The sequence below is a fragment of the Numenius arquata genome, chromosome 5 (genome assembly GCF_964106895.1).
Source record: "Numenius arquata chromosome 5, bNumArq3.hap1.1, whole genome shotgun sequence".
NCBI lineage: Eukaryota > Metazoa > Chordata > Aves > Charadriiformes > Scolopacidae > Numenius > Numenius arquata.
In genome coordinates, this window is record NC_133580.1 from 44,204,306 (window position 1) to 44,220,162 (window position 15,857).

General features: G+C 36.5%; 1 protein-coding gene across 4 annotated transcripts in view; it reads left to right on the forward strand.

Moving 5' to 3' along the window:
• Nucleotides 1-15,857, forward strand: part of PALLD (palladin, cytoskeletal associated protein) — a 198,928-nt gene that overhangs the window by 73,218 nt on the left and 109,853 nt on the right. For 3 of the 4 annotated variants that reach the window (XM_074147948.1, XM_074147951.1, XM_074147950.1), the window contains exons 6-9: nt 985-1,126; nt 1,444-1,467; nt 11,069-11,188; nt 11,985-12,327. In XM_074147948.1, coding sequence (XP_074004049.1) covers nt 985-1,126; nt 1,444-1,467; nt 11,069-11,188; nt 11,985-12,327 — 629 coding nt within the window. Of the gene's footprint in view, nt 1-984; nt 1,127-1,443; nt 1,468-11,068; nt 11,193-11,984; nt 12,328-15,857 lie in introns of all 4 variants that reach the window. The other variant, XM_074147949.1, reaches the window with a different exon arrangement.

A 15,857-nucleotide genomic window follows, 5' to 3' on the forward strand; every position in this document is an offset into this window, starting at 1 on the left:
TACAGTATTAACTGGCTTTAGCCACTTGGGACATACCAAAACAGAACAACTTTAATTACAAAAGAAATGAACCAGATAAGAACAACAAAAAATATACTTATCCAGTAAATTTCTTTCTATACAAACTTCAGGGAACAATCCAAAGATTTTAGGTTTCCATGTAACAAAATGTATTTGCTTAACTAGAGATCTATGAATAGTAACTAGGGATAACTCTGATCTTAGGCCTAACTTGAAGTTCTTTGCTGCATCAAGACCTAAAAATGTATTAATAAATTGGAAAGAGAATGAGTCAGACAGTACAGTTAGAAAGACTTTCTGATTTATAATCCTAAAATGAATAACAAAGGCAAAAATAGTGGCTGTCTCCTGTCAGCTGTGTTACTTAAAGTACTGTGCTTCTAAACCATCAAAGGTTTAGACTCTTCCTGATTTTTTTCGGATGTAGACAAGAATTTATTACAGCCATAATACTGTCTCAGAATCTATCCATACGCAAGCTAATATATCCTAATGATGTTTGTGTCATATAATTTTGCATGGTTGATTATAAATGGCTCAGAGGAAAAGCAACTCCACATTCTAGAGGTTGACCTGAAAGCAGCACAGCTACTCTCTCGGGACCAAGTCAATCAATGTATAGCTAGTTGCAGAATTTTCATTTCACTTTGTGGAAGAAGGATGAAAAATGAAAGGTCAGACTGTAACTACCTGCTTGTGATGGTCTGAGGAATTAAATATTTTTACACCTTTTCCATCTTTAGTCATATTAAGTATGTATTTGAAAATAACATATTCAGTCATTTTTAACTATATAGCTGATAGATTAAATTTAATGAGCGTAAAAATACAGCTCACAGAAAATGTCTATTGCAAAAATGTAATAACACAATAAAAAAAATTGAAACACAAAGGGAAGAAAAGACTGTTCTTAAGAATGTAAAATGCTCCCAGTTCATTTGAATTGTCATTGTTACATTTCAGGAGCTACAAAACTCCACAGCATCTGAGGGACAAGTTGTGGTATTGGAATGCAGGGTCAGAGGACCCCCTCCCATTCATGTTAAGTGGTTTCGACAGGGCGTTGAAATTCAAGATTCTCCAGACTTCAGAATTCTCCAAAAAAGTAAGACAATAATCTGAAGTGGCTACTTCTGATACAGGATTGGGAAAGATCGTGAAATTAGTCTGTTAGGACTGAGTTTTGGACAGAGTGCTCTCTTCCTCGCATTTCAGTGATTATAATAGCTAGAGGTAATAGTTGAACTACTGCTACCAACAGACAATTTAAGTCTTCCTTATTTTGTAGTGTGCCTGCACAAATTCTGTTCTTGTCTACAGTATTCAGTATAACATGTTAATTCAGTATATTGTTGTTTATGAATGTAATCTCTAATACCATTTTTTCTCGTTTGTTTCTCCTCCTTATGATGTCATACGCAGAGCCACGATCTGCAACCGAACCTGGTAAGAATCATATGAAAAAATAATCTCTTGATTCACTGGCTCTTTGAGTGAGTGATTCACTGAAGCCATAAATAGAAAAGTGTTTCTGCTGAGCGGTGGTAATATGAAACCCCCTTAAAGACAATGTTTCTTTATCGCACCTTCCATACTCTACACTGTCCTTTACATCAATTCCTTTATTAGTTCAACAGTAAATTCCATTTAGACCAGCAAGGAGAGTATCACAGCTTAAACTTTGAAGCAAACTTCATTCTCAGGAAATAAGCAATTTACATGCTACTGAGGAAAAAGAACGAGTCTCAAAAAATTCCATTACTCAAATTGTACTCATAAATAAGTTTCGTAACAGCCAGTCACTGAATGCTAGTTTTGCCAGTCTAGTTTGGCAGATTGGAGGTGTCTTAAATGCAAGTAAAAGATGATCCACAAAAATTATTTTTTTCTAGCCTCATTGAATTTTTCTATCCTATTTGCAAGATAAAAGTCCTAGATTTCAGTAAGCAAAATGTTCTTCCAACTACAGGTTTTCTCCAGCTTCTTCATTTTCCCATTATACATCATTATATGCTGTGGTAGTTCCTTGAATAGTAAGTGGATGCTAAAAGACTGAGAATGTTTATTCTTTTCTTTAATGTTTCTAAGTCAAACAACATGTAGAAGAGTGGACTGTGATATGTTCTGAGCCTTTCTTTAAGAGAGTGGCTGGTTGTGCTTGACTATGCTTGAATTTAGAGAAAGTTTTAATTATGGTGTAGAAAGATAAAACAGAAAAGTTTTCTGTCTAAGACCTGGATATTCCCAAAGGGTGTCTCTGAATTGAAGGGCCTTAGCCGTGGGGGGATGGTTTAAACTTTGAGGGGTTGCACTGGCAGCCTTTGACTTCAGGGAGAACAGACTTAGCAGCTGAGTGATGTTTATAAAGTAGCAGTGTGGCTATGAGGATATAGGACTAGGAAAAAGCAATGCAGGGTTAATCGTAGCAGAAACACAACTTTCTTTTAGCTTTCATGGAAAGAAGAGGTGAAGAGGGAAAAAGCTTCTGCTTTCCTTTGTCAGTTACTCACTAATTTTCTTACTGCTTCACAAAATCATTATTTTACTTCATGACCATCATACAGAAACATACACACACATGTGCACATACATGCATGCTTTATCCTGACAGTTAATATTATTAATTGTGGTGTGCGGCATCATCACCTCTAGTAAGAGCTGATGCCCAGAATACATGTGACTAAATTATTTGATTTATGGAGGCTTGAAATGTGAGCCATGGGAAGGAAAGAAGAGTGCTGGAAAACCAAATTAACCTCTAATGAGGAATTAAAATGCGCCTGAGTTCTAACAGTGGAGTACTGGTATTTTATAATCATAACCCAAACTTTAAGGTTTAAAAGTTGTAATTTACGATACAGAACAGTTTGAGGAGAGTTTCAATACCACATTTGAATACTAAAAGAAACAAAGGAGAATAGATCTGTGTTGAAATATGTTCAATTCTGTATCTTTCTTGGAAAATTCTCCTGTAATATATATTACAAAATAAGTCTCCCAACTTAGCCAATTTCTTGATATATTAAAAAAAACCCAAGATCAGTGGGTTACTTTTTTCCCCTACCTAGAGAAACTTATTTCCCACCGAAGTAGTAACATCGTTTCTAGATTTAATCTACTGGCACTATGAGAGTAGTGCCTAGTATATCTAGCTCACTGTTACTGGGATCTTCTTTTCTGCAAAATCACTTGAACTGCATTCACTTTCTCCTTTAACATGATAGAAAGCATCTGAAAGGACTGAAACTTTATGCAAAACTTTCTATGAAGTCTAAATTTACTTGCATATCTAAGGGGTTTTCTTTTTAATATCTAATTTGAAACTTCTGCCAAAACTCACAATCATGAATAAAGTTTGCTTATTTTTGGTAATCTTTTTTTACCCCTTCACCCTCTTTAGGCAACCTAATGTGTATAAAGCTAGATGAACAAAATATTTTAGAGTAGGAATGCAGTATTACCAAGTAGAGAGGAGAAGCACTTGTTTGCTTGAGACAGAAGGTTCCAATTCCATTGTGTCATTAGTTGAGTACAAAAGAAATCCTGTATTATGCTTCTTGCTAGAAGATTTTTTTTCACGGATAACTAAGTATTTTTCACTGTTGTTAGTTGCAAGGTTCATATAGCCTGTCTGACAGATATTGCTGTGGAATAAATAAGAGTATTTATGCTAGTTCACAAAACTAACAATTTCCTTTTATAACTACTATCTGAAATGTGAAATAGAAGGTGGGTTTCTGAGTCCAAAAAGATGATCACTTTGCCAGCCCTCTCACATATCTGCAGCATGGTTATGGTGCTGAATGCTCTTCTTCTCATGGCTGGCTAGCTTGCAGACCCTGGAGGAAGATACCTGAAGCCTTTTGAAGAGTACTAGGGAATGTATCCTTATATGAAAGGTGCATTTCTTGAGTTTTCAGAGGTACAGAAAAATGATTTTATATCAAGGTATCTCATACCACTCTCAAGGTAGGTGGCAAGGCAAGAGTAGGAAGGCATCTCAAAATACTATTTTGGTTTCTGTATTGTAGCTTAAGAGACATAACAGTAGTGAAAGCCTGACAGCAGTCTGTCTTTTTTTTTATTTTTTCCATACTTGTTATTTTGTTGTAATATATGTTTATAAGCACCTTGCTGCTACCCAAAACCTATGAAAGAGTTTGTTTGGTATTTTGTTCTCCCTGGATTCATTGAGATAAGTACTATCTCTGTAACATTTGGGCATGTATCAGTTCCTACTAAGCCCTATTAAATAATGTGCAATGTCTTACTCTCCACTAAAATTAATGACAGTGTTATTATTTTTGTTATAATGTGTTATAAATTATTGGCTTATTTGTGTAGGAATTGACTCTGTGCATGCAAAGGGAATGTAAATAAAATTTGGGCAAAATGTAAACATTTCCTTTTGGCATAAATTACAAGCATTTTGTGTATTAGCAGTAATACCGGTAATAAGTAACACTGTTTTTTAGGATGTCATGAAAGATCTTAAAATTTCCACAACAGGAAGCTGGGTGTGTACCAGAAATGTAATAGGTACAACATTGGTCTGTGGTGCAATTCATACTTTAAGAAGCCAGACAAAACAGTACCTGCAGAGGAAATTGTTCCTAAGCAAACACACAGCTGCTATTTGGTGCGGAAGCTGAATATGTATGGAAGATTGATAGAGAAACAATCATAGAATCATTTAGGTTGAAAAATACCTTTAAGATCATCAAGTCCAACTGTTAACCTAGCATCACCAAGTCCATCACTAAACCATGTCTCTCGGCACCACATCTACACGTCTTTTAGATGCCTCCAGGGATGTGGCTCAACCACTTCCCTGGGAAACTGTTCCAAGGCTTGACAACCCTTTCGGTGAAGAAATTTTTCCTAATATCCAGTCTAAACTTCCCCTGGTGCAACTTGAGGCCATTTCCTCTTGTCTTATCGCCTGTTACTTGGGAGAAGAGACTGACCCCCACCTATCTCCAACCTCCTTTCAGGTAGCTGTAGAGAGCAATAAGGTCTCCCTTGAGTCTCCTTTTCTCCAGGCTAAACAGCCCCAGTTCCTCAGCCGCTCCTCGTAAGACTTGTGCTCTAGACCCTTCACCAGCTTTGTTGCCCTTCTCTGAACACATTCCAAAATCTCAACGTCTTTCTTGTAGTGAGGGGCCCAAACTGAACACAGTATTTGAGGTGTGGCCCCAGCAGTGCTGAGTACAGGGAGACAATCACTTCCCCAGTCCCGCTGGCCACACCATTTCTCATACAAGCTAAATGCTATTGGCTGCCTTGGCCACCTGGACACACTGCTGGCTCATGTTCAGCCAGCTGTCGACCAACATCCCCGGGTCCTTTTCCAATGAGCAACTTTCCAGCCACTCTTCCCCAAGCCTGGAGCACTGCATGGGGTTGTTGTGACCCAAGTGCTGGACCTGGAACTTGGCCTTGTTGAACCTCATACCATTGCCCTTATTCCATTGATCCACCCTGTCCAGATCCCTGTGTAGAGCCTTCCTACCCTCAAGCAGATCAACACTGCCGCCCAACTTGGTGTCATCTGCAAACTTACTAAGGGTGCACTCGATCCCCTCGTCCAGATCATTGATAAAGATATTAAACAGAAATGGCCCCAGTACTGAGCCCTAGGAATGCTAGATAAGTATTCAGAATTTTGAAAGATGGACGTGATTTCAAAACATTTTTCCGAGGGTACAACTTCCATGGAATTTTACATAAATTTTAATAAGTTGTAGTGTGACTTTAATTGCTGGTTATCAACCAATCATCAATAAACACTTTATAGTTCTCAAAAGCATTGGTTATCCTTTGCTAGGTCAGTACTAATGATTTAAAAGAAAAATGTTCCATGAACTCATACAGGTAAGAAATTAAAAAGCAAGGGGAGTGGGGGTTGGCTTCTTTTTTTGGGTACATTCTATCTACCCTAATGTGTTTTGCACTCCTTTTTCTGTCTAGACAGAAATCAGTTTGCATCACAAATCTCTCCAGACTGCTTTGTGAATTAATAGCTAGTCGGATTACTTAAAGCCAACATCACAGTTTGTCAAATTACCTGCTCTGTACTTCTTTCTTGGACGTTTTGACTTTATACTGATTGAATCCTTCAAAGAACAGGCTGCCTGAGAATGAAAAATCCCATGGAGTCATTTGCCAGCTGTTGATATTTTGACCATTACTCAGCTGTCTGGAGGCAGCCACAAACTGTATTGAATTACATTAAAACAATTGTCTAAAAGCATGTAAGAAGAAAACTATATGAAGTAATTTTTCTTAAATTGCCAGGGAATTGCCACATACACTTTTCTTTTTTTCTTATGCACAATACTGTGCATGTTCACCAAAAACATCTCAAAAGATAGTCATCACTTCTCCTGGATTGTGCTGTCTTGTTCCCTGTTTAGCTGCTGTGTTCCAGAGTTATAACTGCCTTGGAAATCCCCCCCTATTTCTGCATAACGTTTGAAACTGAAAATATATGGCGATGTTATAGAAATCCTTACTGCCTTCCCACACCAAGAAAATCAGCTTTCTGATAGCTGATGAAATTCAAAACACAGAAACTTCAGTAGGTCTGCATGCATGTTGGATCCTTGCATTTTTTAGTGAAAACATGGGCTTGAAGAGAGCAATCTCCAATGAGCTATAGCTCAAGATGCCAAATGAAGAGACAAACTGAAAATAGGCTAAAATTATCCTTCGTTAAAGGTGGTGTGATCAACCTATGCACTATTGCTTGTCAATCACATTTTCAATTGTACTCTGCACTCCCAAGATACCTACAGAATTCGGGTCCTGTCAGTGAACCCATCTTAAGTCTGACTGCTATGACGGTCCTTGCTTGTTGATGCTTCCAAATTCAAAGTAAACCTCTGATCTTTTTTGTACCGTGTGGTTTTTTTTAAAGATGCTGCTATTTCTCTTCAATCGTAAATATTTAAAGCTTATTCAGGTACATTAATCATCACAGTCACATTGCTGAATACGTTGATTTCAGCTTCGATGTTTACACCTGACAACTTCAAACTAGCTGGCCTAGGCATCTGCAGCATCGTAACTGCCTTAGTGTAAGCTTTAGCATAAACTTTTCCTTGACCCTGATAAATGGCTTAATTTCTCCTCAAACTGGAACACTGCTTTAGGGACTAAAGTCCATGCTGCAATAGCAATATTCCTATTTATTGTACCTGAACTAGCTAGATTGATTACATATGCTGTAACCTAGATTCTGTACCCTAAAACTGCATTATATTGCCCACAATCACATTTGCTGTTGTTCAGTTTTCTTCTCAATATTTTGTAAGTGCTGTTTGAAGTATCTTCAAACATAGTCAGTTTTGTGTATCTTTAAAAAACTTGTCTCTCATTTCTGGCTGGCATAAAGCCTATCAAGTAAGCCAGAACTGCTGCCTGACTGGGTAAAGGTGTATACAATAGTGATATCAGAAACAGGTAAATTAAAGGCTTTTTTCATTGCATTATTGCAAGTTGAGACTTCTACAGGGCTGCAATACTACCATCTATTATGCTACTCTGCATGTTCAGTTCTTCTCTATTTTCAAACTTCCCCATTCCCTTTATATAAAAGAGGCAAATACCTAAATGAGAAGTTGTTACCTGATGGGCATATTTCTTTGCTGTTAAACTGGAGTTAAGTACCTGATGGCTAGGGAAACCAGGGGGAGAATAAGAGACGAGTTGTCTACAAGATGGCAGGGTTGTGTTTGGTTGGATTTTTACCAGGAAACCAACACTGTGACTACCCGTTGTCTTTGTGCAGCAGAAAACTTACGTCTTTGAACCTACATCTATAGAAATAGCTCTGTTCATTACATCATGATGAACAACTGCTAATAAAAGACCATATTTATTTCTCAGGACTGTATATGCATTACAGTGCAGGAAACTAATGATCACATTTGGAGACGAAGGTGCAGATAAAAGAACTACTCTGCCTTTAACGTAATACATAGAAACATTCTGAAGTAAACACATTGCCAGTGATGAAATTTGTTAAAATGCAAGAGTTTTCTGTCTTAGCAAAGATTATTCTTTCTAATGGACTCATGAACCATAAAGGGAAAGGATTACTCTGTAAAATGTAATCTTTCTTTCTAAATAACTGACAAAATAGTCAAGTACTTGCATGCCTAAGCATTTTACATGTTTCAGTGAACAGAATGCTTTTGTATTCATTTAGTCAAGTGTTAAATATGTTTTAAGGCCCTGAGAACAGCATTTCAGAGCTGCTTTCTGGAACACATTTTTGTGATGAAATTATTTGTCAGCTGATGATTGCCGGGAAGTAGAACAGACATTATTTATTTCAGATCATCAGATTATACTTAGCACAGTAACAGAAAGAAAAATAATTACATATAGTCAGGATGTAAAGCTAGAAAAATACTCAGAGCACTATGCACCCAGAGTGTGTTATGGAAATCTTTAAAGAACATTTCTTTTGTCAAACTAATATTTTATTTCTATGTTTTCCACAGTAGTAAGCTTTTTAGCAAGGACGTGGGGGTCCTTGGTGATTCTTGGTTTGGGGGGAGAAAAATGAATAAAGACAATGGCAATGTGTTGCTCACACATGCTTTTTGCCCAAGCTGCCTTTTGATTAGTTCTTAGGGTTTTTTATATTTTCAGTTTAGCCAGTTTCCTCATGATTGATCACAAATGTGTTGTAGTTTGCTCATCCGGCTGAGAAGACTGAGTTTTAAACTCTGTTTATTTTCATCACTAATTTACTTTCAATTTCTTTTACAAGGATTACTGCAATTTACCATGTATAATTTTCAAATGTACTGCTTCAGTAAACAAACCACATCATGGTAGAATCTATTAGAATTCCTTTATCACTGGAGAGCGAAGATCAGCTCTTCTCATGTGATCATTTTGCATTTTACTGAAAGAACGTTATGCATTAATTAGCTCTGCTGTTTGGAAAATAGGAATTCTGCTGCTTGTTATATTTAGTAGTACTTTTGCCCCATTCAAACAGCAGTTCTCGGCATGGTGGGAGTGATTCTCTTTTGCAGTCCTGAAATACCCAGCTTTCAGAATTCTGCTGTTAAATGAACAGGAAACTAGTATGCTGCACGTATCAGATTGCATCCCCAGAGTCAGTTCAGTCCGGGAGTACACACGTGTGGTTAACAATACAGCTTCAGCTGCTTATGACACACCAAGACTCTAAAAAAAGCTGATCTCAGTAGTTCAAAAACGAGCTTGTGTTACCCATTACTTTCCTGATAAGACCTTTCATGAGTCATTAATCTTCATCTGAGTCAGATAAGATCCAACATGCTACAGTATTAGCAGACATGCCTCTTGCAGCTACACAGAATGACTGGTTTGTGTTGCCAAAAAAAAAGCATGTTCTGCTGTCTGAAAAACAACTCTGTGCCAAATCTTTAGTTAGTCATTCATTTTTAGCCCATTTCCAGTACAGGAAGTTTTTGGATACACTGTCATTTATAATTGGAAAAATTCCAATTGGAATTTTTTCCAAAAATTGGAAAAACTTTTTTGTTAACTGTCTAAATGAGATAGTAATCTGCCATTCCACAATGAAAACTGGGAAAGAAAAAAATAGAAACTATTAGAAAAGGTTTTTATTCTTTGAACTAAAGGAAGTGGAGCTAACCTTGCTGAACCTCTTTCTCAGAATAATTTTTGTGTAAAAGTTATTGGGAGTCTGAAATACTTTTCCTCACTTTTTAGTTTGTTTTTATTAGCTATACTCCATTGATTTTGTGAGAATATTTGAGATTCCATGTAATTGTCCAAAATGCTAAATGCTTTTTTTTTTTTAAAAAAAAAAAAAAAAAGTGAATTCTATAAAACTTCCTTGGTTTGGTTTTGAGACTAAAAAATAAACATAATCAAAAAGAACTCCTAATTAATTAAGGAAACCCATGATGTAACATTGTCCAGGTCTAAAATTATCTAGTTATGTTGTGTAAATACTGGGATTATTTAGATTAACTATATTGTGAATTTTTAAAAAGATTAGAATACTATTACAAGTAGAGATAAAATAAAGTGACATCTTTGAAGAATCTGGAAAAAACATGGCTAGATAATAAAATATGCCCAGTATAAATGGGTGGAAATGGTTTAGAAAACATCTCTGTGAGACCCAACCTGAAATATGAACAGTCCAGCCTTCATGCAAGTTTTCTGACTGAGGCCCTGGTATAATCAAAGCACGTACTATGGCATATCAAAGTAGAATTAACAGATTTCAAATAGCCACAGAATATGGCTGTGTCACAGCATTCTGAAGAGTTTCTGGGGATGCTGTTTTGTCCTATATTTTCAATTTATCCATTCTCACTGCTGTGCAGACAGAAAAAGAAATTATCTTCCCAAACTCTGCATAAGGCTAATATTTATGCACCCAGAGTTTTTAATTCTGGTCAGTTTATACAGAAAAGTTAATTGGAAGGGATGACAAAATACTTTCTGGTTTTACTGGGAATGGGATTTGATCTGAAATGTTACATTAAATACAGAAAAATTCAGGGAAAGAAGGAATGATGTGATGTGAAAGAAGGAAGGATGATTCTAAGCAATCCTGCTTCAGCAGGGGAATTGGACTAGATGATCTATATGGTCCCTTCCAACTCTAAAAAAAATTCAGTGAAATTCAATTCAGTGAAATTCATGTTGGTGGTGTTATTTAGAGACCCAAAAAGAGCTTGCAAGCATTGTGTATGGAAACCAGTATGTTGATTTGTATGAATTAGTATTATCCTGCATAAGAATGAAGATATTGAGTGTGTAAAATGACTGCACAGACTTGTGAGTGCAAAGTTACTGTTCAAGACGGGCCTCTTTTGAAAATGTAGCTTGGTAAATTTACTTGTTTTAGATACAAAAGCCATTTATGTTGGAAGCTCTTCTGCAGTTCTCACAGCATTTCTTTGTATAAGGAGCACTGTTTGGTGTCCTTATAACATACAATGCAAAACATTATATGGTACTTTAAATAGTTTATGATACAGTTTATTTTTCTGTTTCTTTCCAGAAGAGATATGTACCCTTGTAATTGCAGAAACTTTTCCTGAAGATTCAGGACTTTTCACGTGCACAGCAACAAATGAACATGGTTCAGTAACAAGCAGTGCACAACTGACTGTCTGCTCAGGTATGTGATGAAGGGGAAAAGGAATTTTTAATCATAGATCTTAGGTAATTAACTTACCTGTGAAGTTATCGGTCTGTTTCCCTTGCAGAAAAGGGCTGCTGTAAAACAGGGGTCTTGTCAACATCAGAGCATTCATATATAGCAAACTGCATGTTTTTATTGTCTCATTTCCTAATTTAATATTTTCATTCATATAAAATATGGTTTTAAACTGTCTGCCACAAACCTGGCAGGGTTTTAAGCATTAGGGTTTTGGGACTAGATGGCAGCAGAGGCAAAATGAAAGCAGATGAAATTATGCTACCAAAGGTAGCATATGCCTTTTGTAAAATAAAAAACTGTGACATGCTCTGTTTAGTTTTGTAATAAGTTTACATACAAATTGTTGCGGAATGCACTAACCCAGCTGCCATTGCAAATATGCCATGTATACATACATCCTTCAGTATTTTTAAATCATTTGTTCTTAAATGATGCCAAGACTCCAGGAAGAGGAAATGCTGTTTCAGCTGTTGTTGTCCCGTAGTACTTACCAATCTCAGTTAGTGGCTGGATTCCTGGAATAGATTTAGAAGGATCCATAAGGTTCCTTATTGTGTCTTTTGCATGGGCAAAGTGAGAAAATGAATAGTCAGTCATGTATCTAATTCAGCACAAATTATCAACAGGAGGTCTAGAAAAATACCTGCACAGAACCAAATAGATCTCACCTTTAACAAGCTGAAAGTAAAGCCTGTGTGTACTGTGTGCTTTGTCTATGTCTTGTTGGAAAGAGGTTCTTTTTGATTTCTTTTAGCCAAATCAGAAAGCTCTACTCATGAATCACTGACAAGAGAATCCAACAGTGATGATTTCCATCATTTCCCACCACTTCCTCCAGTTGAAATTAGCTCTCTTGAGTTTCCTCCTAAGAAACATACAGAGACCCACCAAGCAAACAACACTGAGTTGAGATCTGGTGTAACAGCCCTTCAACTACAGCTCAATTCATCTGATGAAAAAACAAATGGCATCCATCCCATTCATGGAGTAAATGGAATGATTAACAGCAAGCCAAATGCTGATAAGTCCATCCCACCTCCAGCTGTCTTGCTTTCACCAGCAAAGGAGCCACCACCTGTGCTTGCCAAGCCAAAGCTGTGAGTGTTTTTTCTTTGTTTTTTCTCTCCTATAAACTTGATATTTGTTGAAAGCAAATGTTTGCCTGCAGCAATTTAGTGTTAGACAAACAATCGACAATGACTGTGCTGTTCCTTAAGCAATCTTCATATTGCTGTGATTTATGTCCCAAAGAAACCATGTTTTTTCTCATAGCGCTATGTCAAAGGGAAGTGCATTATATACACAAAATTCTCTAGAAACATTTAAGATGAAGTCACAAAAAAGCAATATGTGATGGCGGCTGTTGCTCTGCTTTTTATTCTTATTCACTATACCTAAATGTCATAGTGGCCTGAGATTCTTGCATGCTATTCCTTTTCCTACAGTGGTTGACTATCTTTATTCTGAATGTTCTTGGTTTTGTGTAGTCAGTGGATATTCAGGTGGGTAATGGTTGTATTATTTCTTACACTATGTTTATATATAACATGTAACTCATTCTGCTATCAGATTACAATGGCTCTTTTATAACTGAAAATCTGAAAACTAAAAACTCAAGGAGGCAAGAGAGAAATAAGTGAAATAAAAATTGTAATAACATTTTTACCCTATATTAGTGATGATACTGCACTTATGCAAGAGTGATCTTATGCTGACTGTTAACCTATAGCTTAATTTTAGCATTGTGCAGACTCCTATTTTCCATCTCCCTCAAGAATTTTTGGACTGTGACAAAGGAACTAAATTGCTAGTTTATGTCATTTGCGTCAATTATCTGAAGGGATTATTAATTATGAAAATATGTTTGAGAAGAAGCATGACATGCTTCTGACATGGTCAGAAGCTTGCATGACATGGTCTTCAAGCTTAGCAAGGTCATTTGCTTAATTACATGTTTTCACAGGATAACTTGCAAAATATAAAAATGCTGTTCTTTTAGCAATCATGTACTGAATTTAAACACATAAAAATACATGCTTGAAGCAGCAAGCCAACAGGGTTCCTTTTTGCACTTACCACTTTTTTCTTTCTGTTGCTCTTTGTCATTCTAAGCAGTCTCTGATAAATGTAGAAGAGCAGGAGGAGTAGAAGTAGAAAGACTTCTAGAAAGTGGTAGAAGAATAGTATATGTTGTGGTGATTGCATGTATGGGAGGGAGGTTGCTGAGGATGGCAATTTGCAGGTGATACACAGTGTGGAGTGAGCCAGGTGGTCCTGTACCCAGCACATCTGTTGCAAGACCCATTTGTGAACGAAGGAGATAGCAGTTCCAGCAGAGCAGTAAAAATCAAATTTCACCCCAGAGCTTTCTTTCCCAGAAGTAAGGTTGCCCTAGATCAAGGAGAGAGGGCTGTGTAATAGACTTTCCATTGAATAATGTTCACCGCTACTTGTACAAATTTGTTTTGTTTTTAAACATACAGTTAACATATAAACAGAGGTCAATATTGTATACAATGATGTGAGAGGGATGCTATTACGAGAATCCTTTAGGTTGCTGATGTCCAAATTGATGACCCTGGAGTCCCTAGTGCAGTTGCACTTGAGTCCTGTGTTTTACTATTAACAACACTCGATCGTAATCTTGATTGCAGTCAAGATACATGTTTTGTTTGGCCAAAGCCAGTGTAAGTCTATGCTGCTGTCAGAAATGGAAATCTTGCCTTCCCCTCAGCCAAGTATTTTGCTCCCAAGCATAGTGATAACATAAGAAAGGTGCTAACAGGAGGAGGAAAATAAATGTCTCTGGCTGCAGAGACTTGAAATCAGCTTTCAGCATTTGGGAAACTGCATCCCAAGTCAAAGCTAAGAAAATAATTGCATTAAAATTAGTTAAGCAGTAAATTAGCTATCTATCTCAACCATGAGACTGATCCCTCTTGAAGAGAACTTATCTACGGAGTTGTATCTGTCCATAGAGTATTAGTATTTGATGACAGAAGCAGCATATATTAGCAATGACGTAACAGCAAACATGTTTATTATAAACTTTTTTTTAATATTGTTTAAACATTTAAGTAGTGTTGGCTACGTAGGAAGCTTGAAGCTTCTGAATATCATTAGTGAGTTTTATTTTTGATGAAGACTGACTCTGATTTTAAATTTCCAAATGAACCTTTTCTTTTCAAGCTTATCTTAAGTCATAAATTACTTAACAGGTTTATCAGCGTACTCTCTGAAAACAGTTTATTCAGCCAACACTGAAAGTAACTGCAAAGAGTTTGAGAACGATGGGCTGGTTTTTATATTTTAACAAGAAGGAGAGACTGAGTACCTTCTTGAAGTGTTAAATACATTTGCATCTTGACAATGCAGCTGTAACCAACACCTATAAATGATGATTTACCACAATGTAAGAGCCGGCACCCTACGCAGAGTTGCTGTAGTTGTTTTCAGGCTTGAAAAGTGATTTTAAAGCCCTACAAAATGCTCATTTTGAGGTTACAGACACTAAAGTTAAGTAATCCTTAAACCCCATAGTATTAGTTGTTGCCTCAGTCTGGTGCTGAGAATATTATCATCTGTATAGAAAAATTGTGACACTTGTTTTGTGTAGGAGTTAGTGATCACAATAAACATGCAACTTTGCATTCATGAGCAAAGGTCCATCTAGGTCCAGTTCTTCAGTTTCATCTGCTGCGTTCTTTCAAGGTTGATAAGGACCTTTTGATCCTTATCTTGCTAATAAAGTCTACCCACAATAAAACTTTAATCTGCATGTATTTTCTACTGTAGTAGAAATAACTAATGCTAATGTAGAGGAGCAAAATTTGCTGAAATGTAAAGCAGAATAACTGCACGTAAAGTTAATCACTTGATCATAGTACGTTCTGAGCATTTTCTACATCTGTTTTCACAATTAATATATGAATGGTTCATTTGTACCGCTTTTGTTTTTCTCTCTTATATCATACCAGTATTTTTTAACAGGATTAAAGATAAACTAAGGAAAACTTTGGTGAAGAATTTCCATTTCCTTGGCTACTAATCAACAGGCACTTGTTATACTAGGACTAGGGTTTATGATTTACAAATAATATAAAAAAATAGAAGAGGCTTTATGAGAGAATATACTAAGAAAAAAGGGGTTGTCTCCATTTTCTCAGCCTATTTGTTTACACAAAAGTTGCAAATCCTGAGAAGGAACAAGGGGTATTATAATGCCTCATGGCACACCTGTGGACTGAATGCAGTAGATTAGGTATTAGTTGACTTCCTTAGTGATGTTAGATCACTGTGAAAAAGTATGAGACCACTGGGAGATAGAAGAGAGGAAATAGGAAGTGTTATGAAATATAAGTTGTAAGTCGCATTTATTTATCGTGCTCTGTATCTCACTGTTTTAAAGAATGAAGGGAGCGTTCTTTAGTTTTTACCAAAAAAAAAAAAAAGATAGATCAATGGAACAAAGTTTCTGAGCATTTTGTGGTATGTTAGATTGATGTTTGCCACTAGAAGAGATGAAAAATCACAGGCAATAGGATGTTGCAGCCATAGAATCAGCTGCCTGTTAAAAAGTATGCAAGGACACCCAGTGAGAGGACTAGAATCAAAGCCATAATTTTCT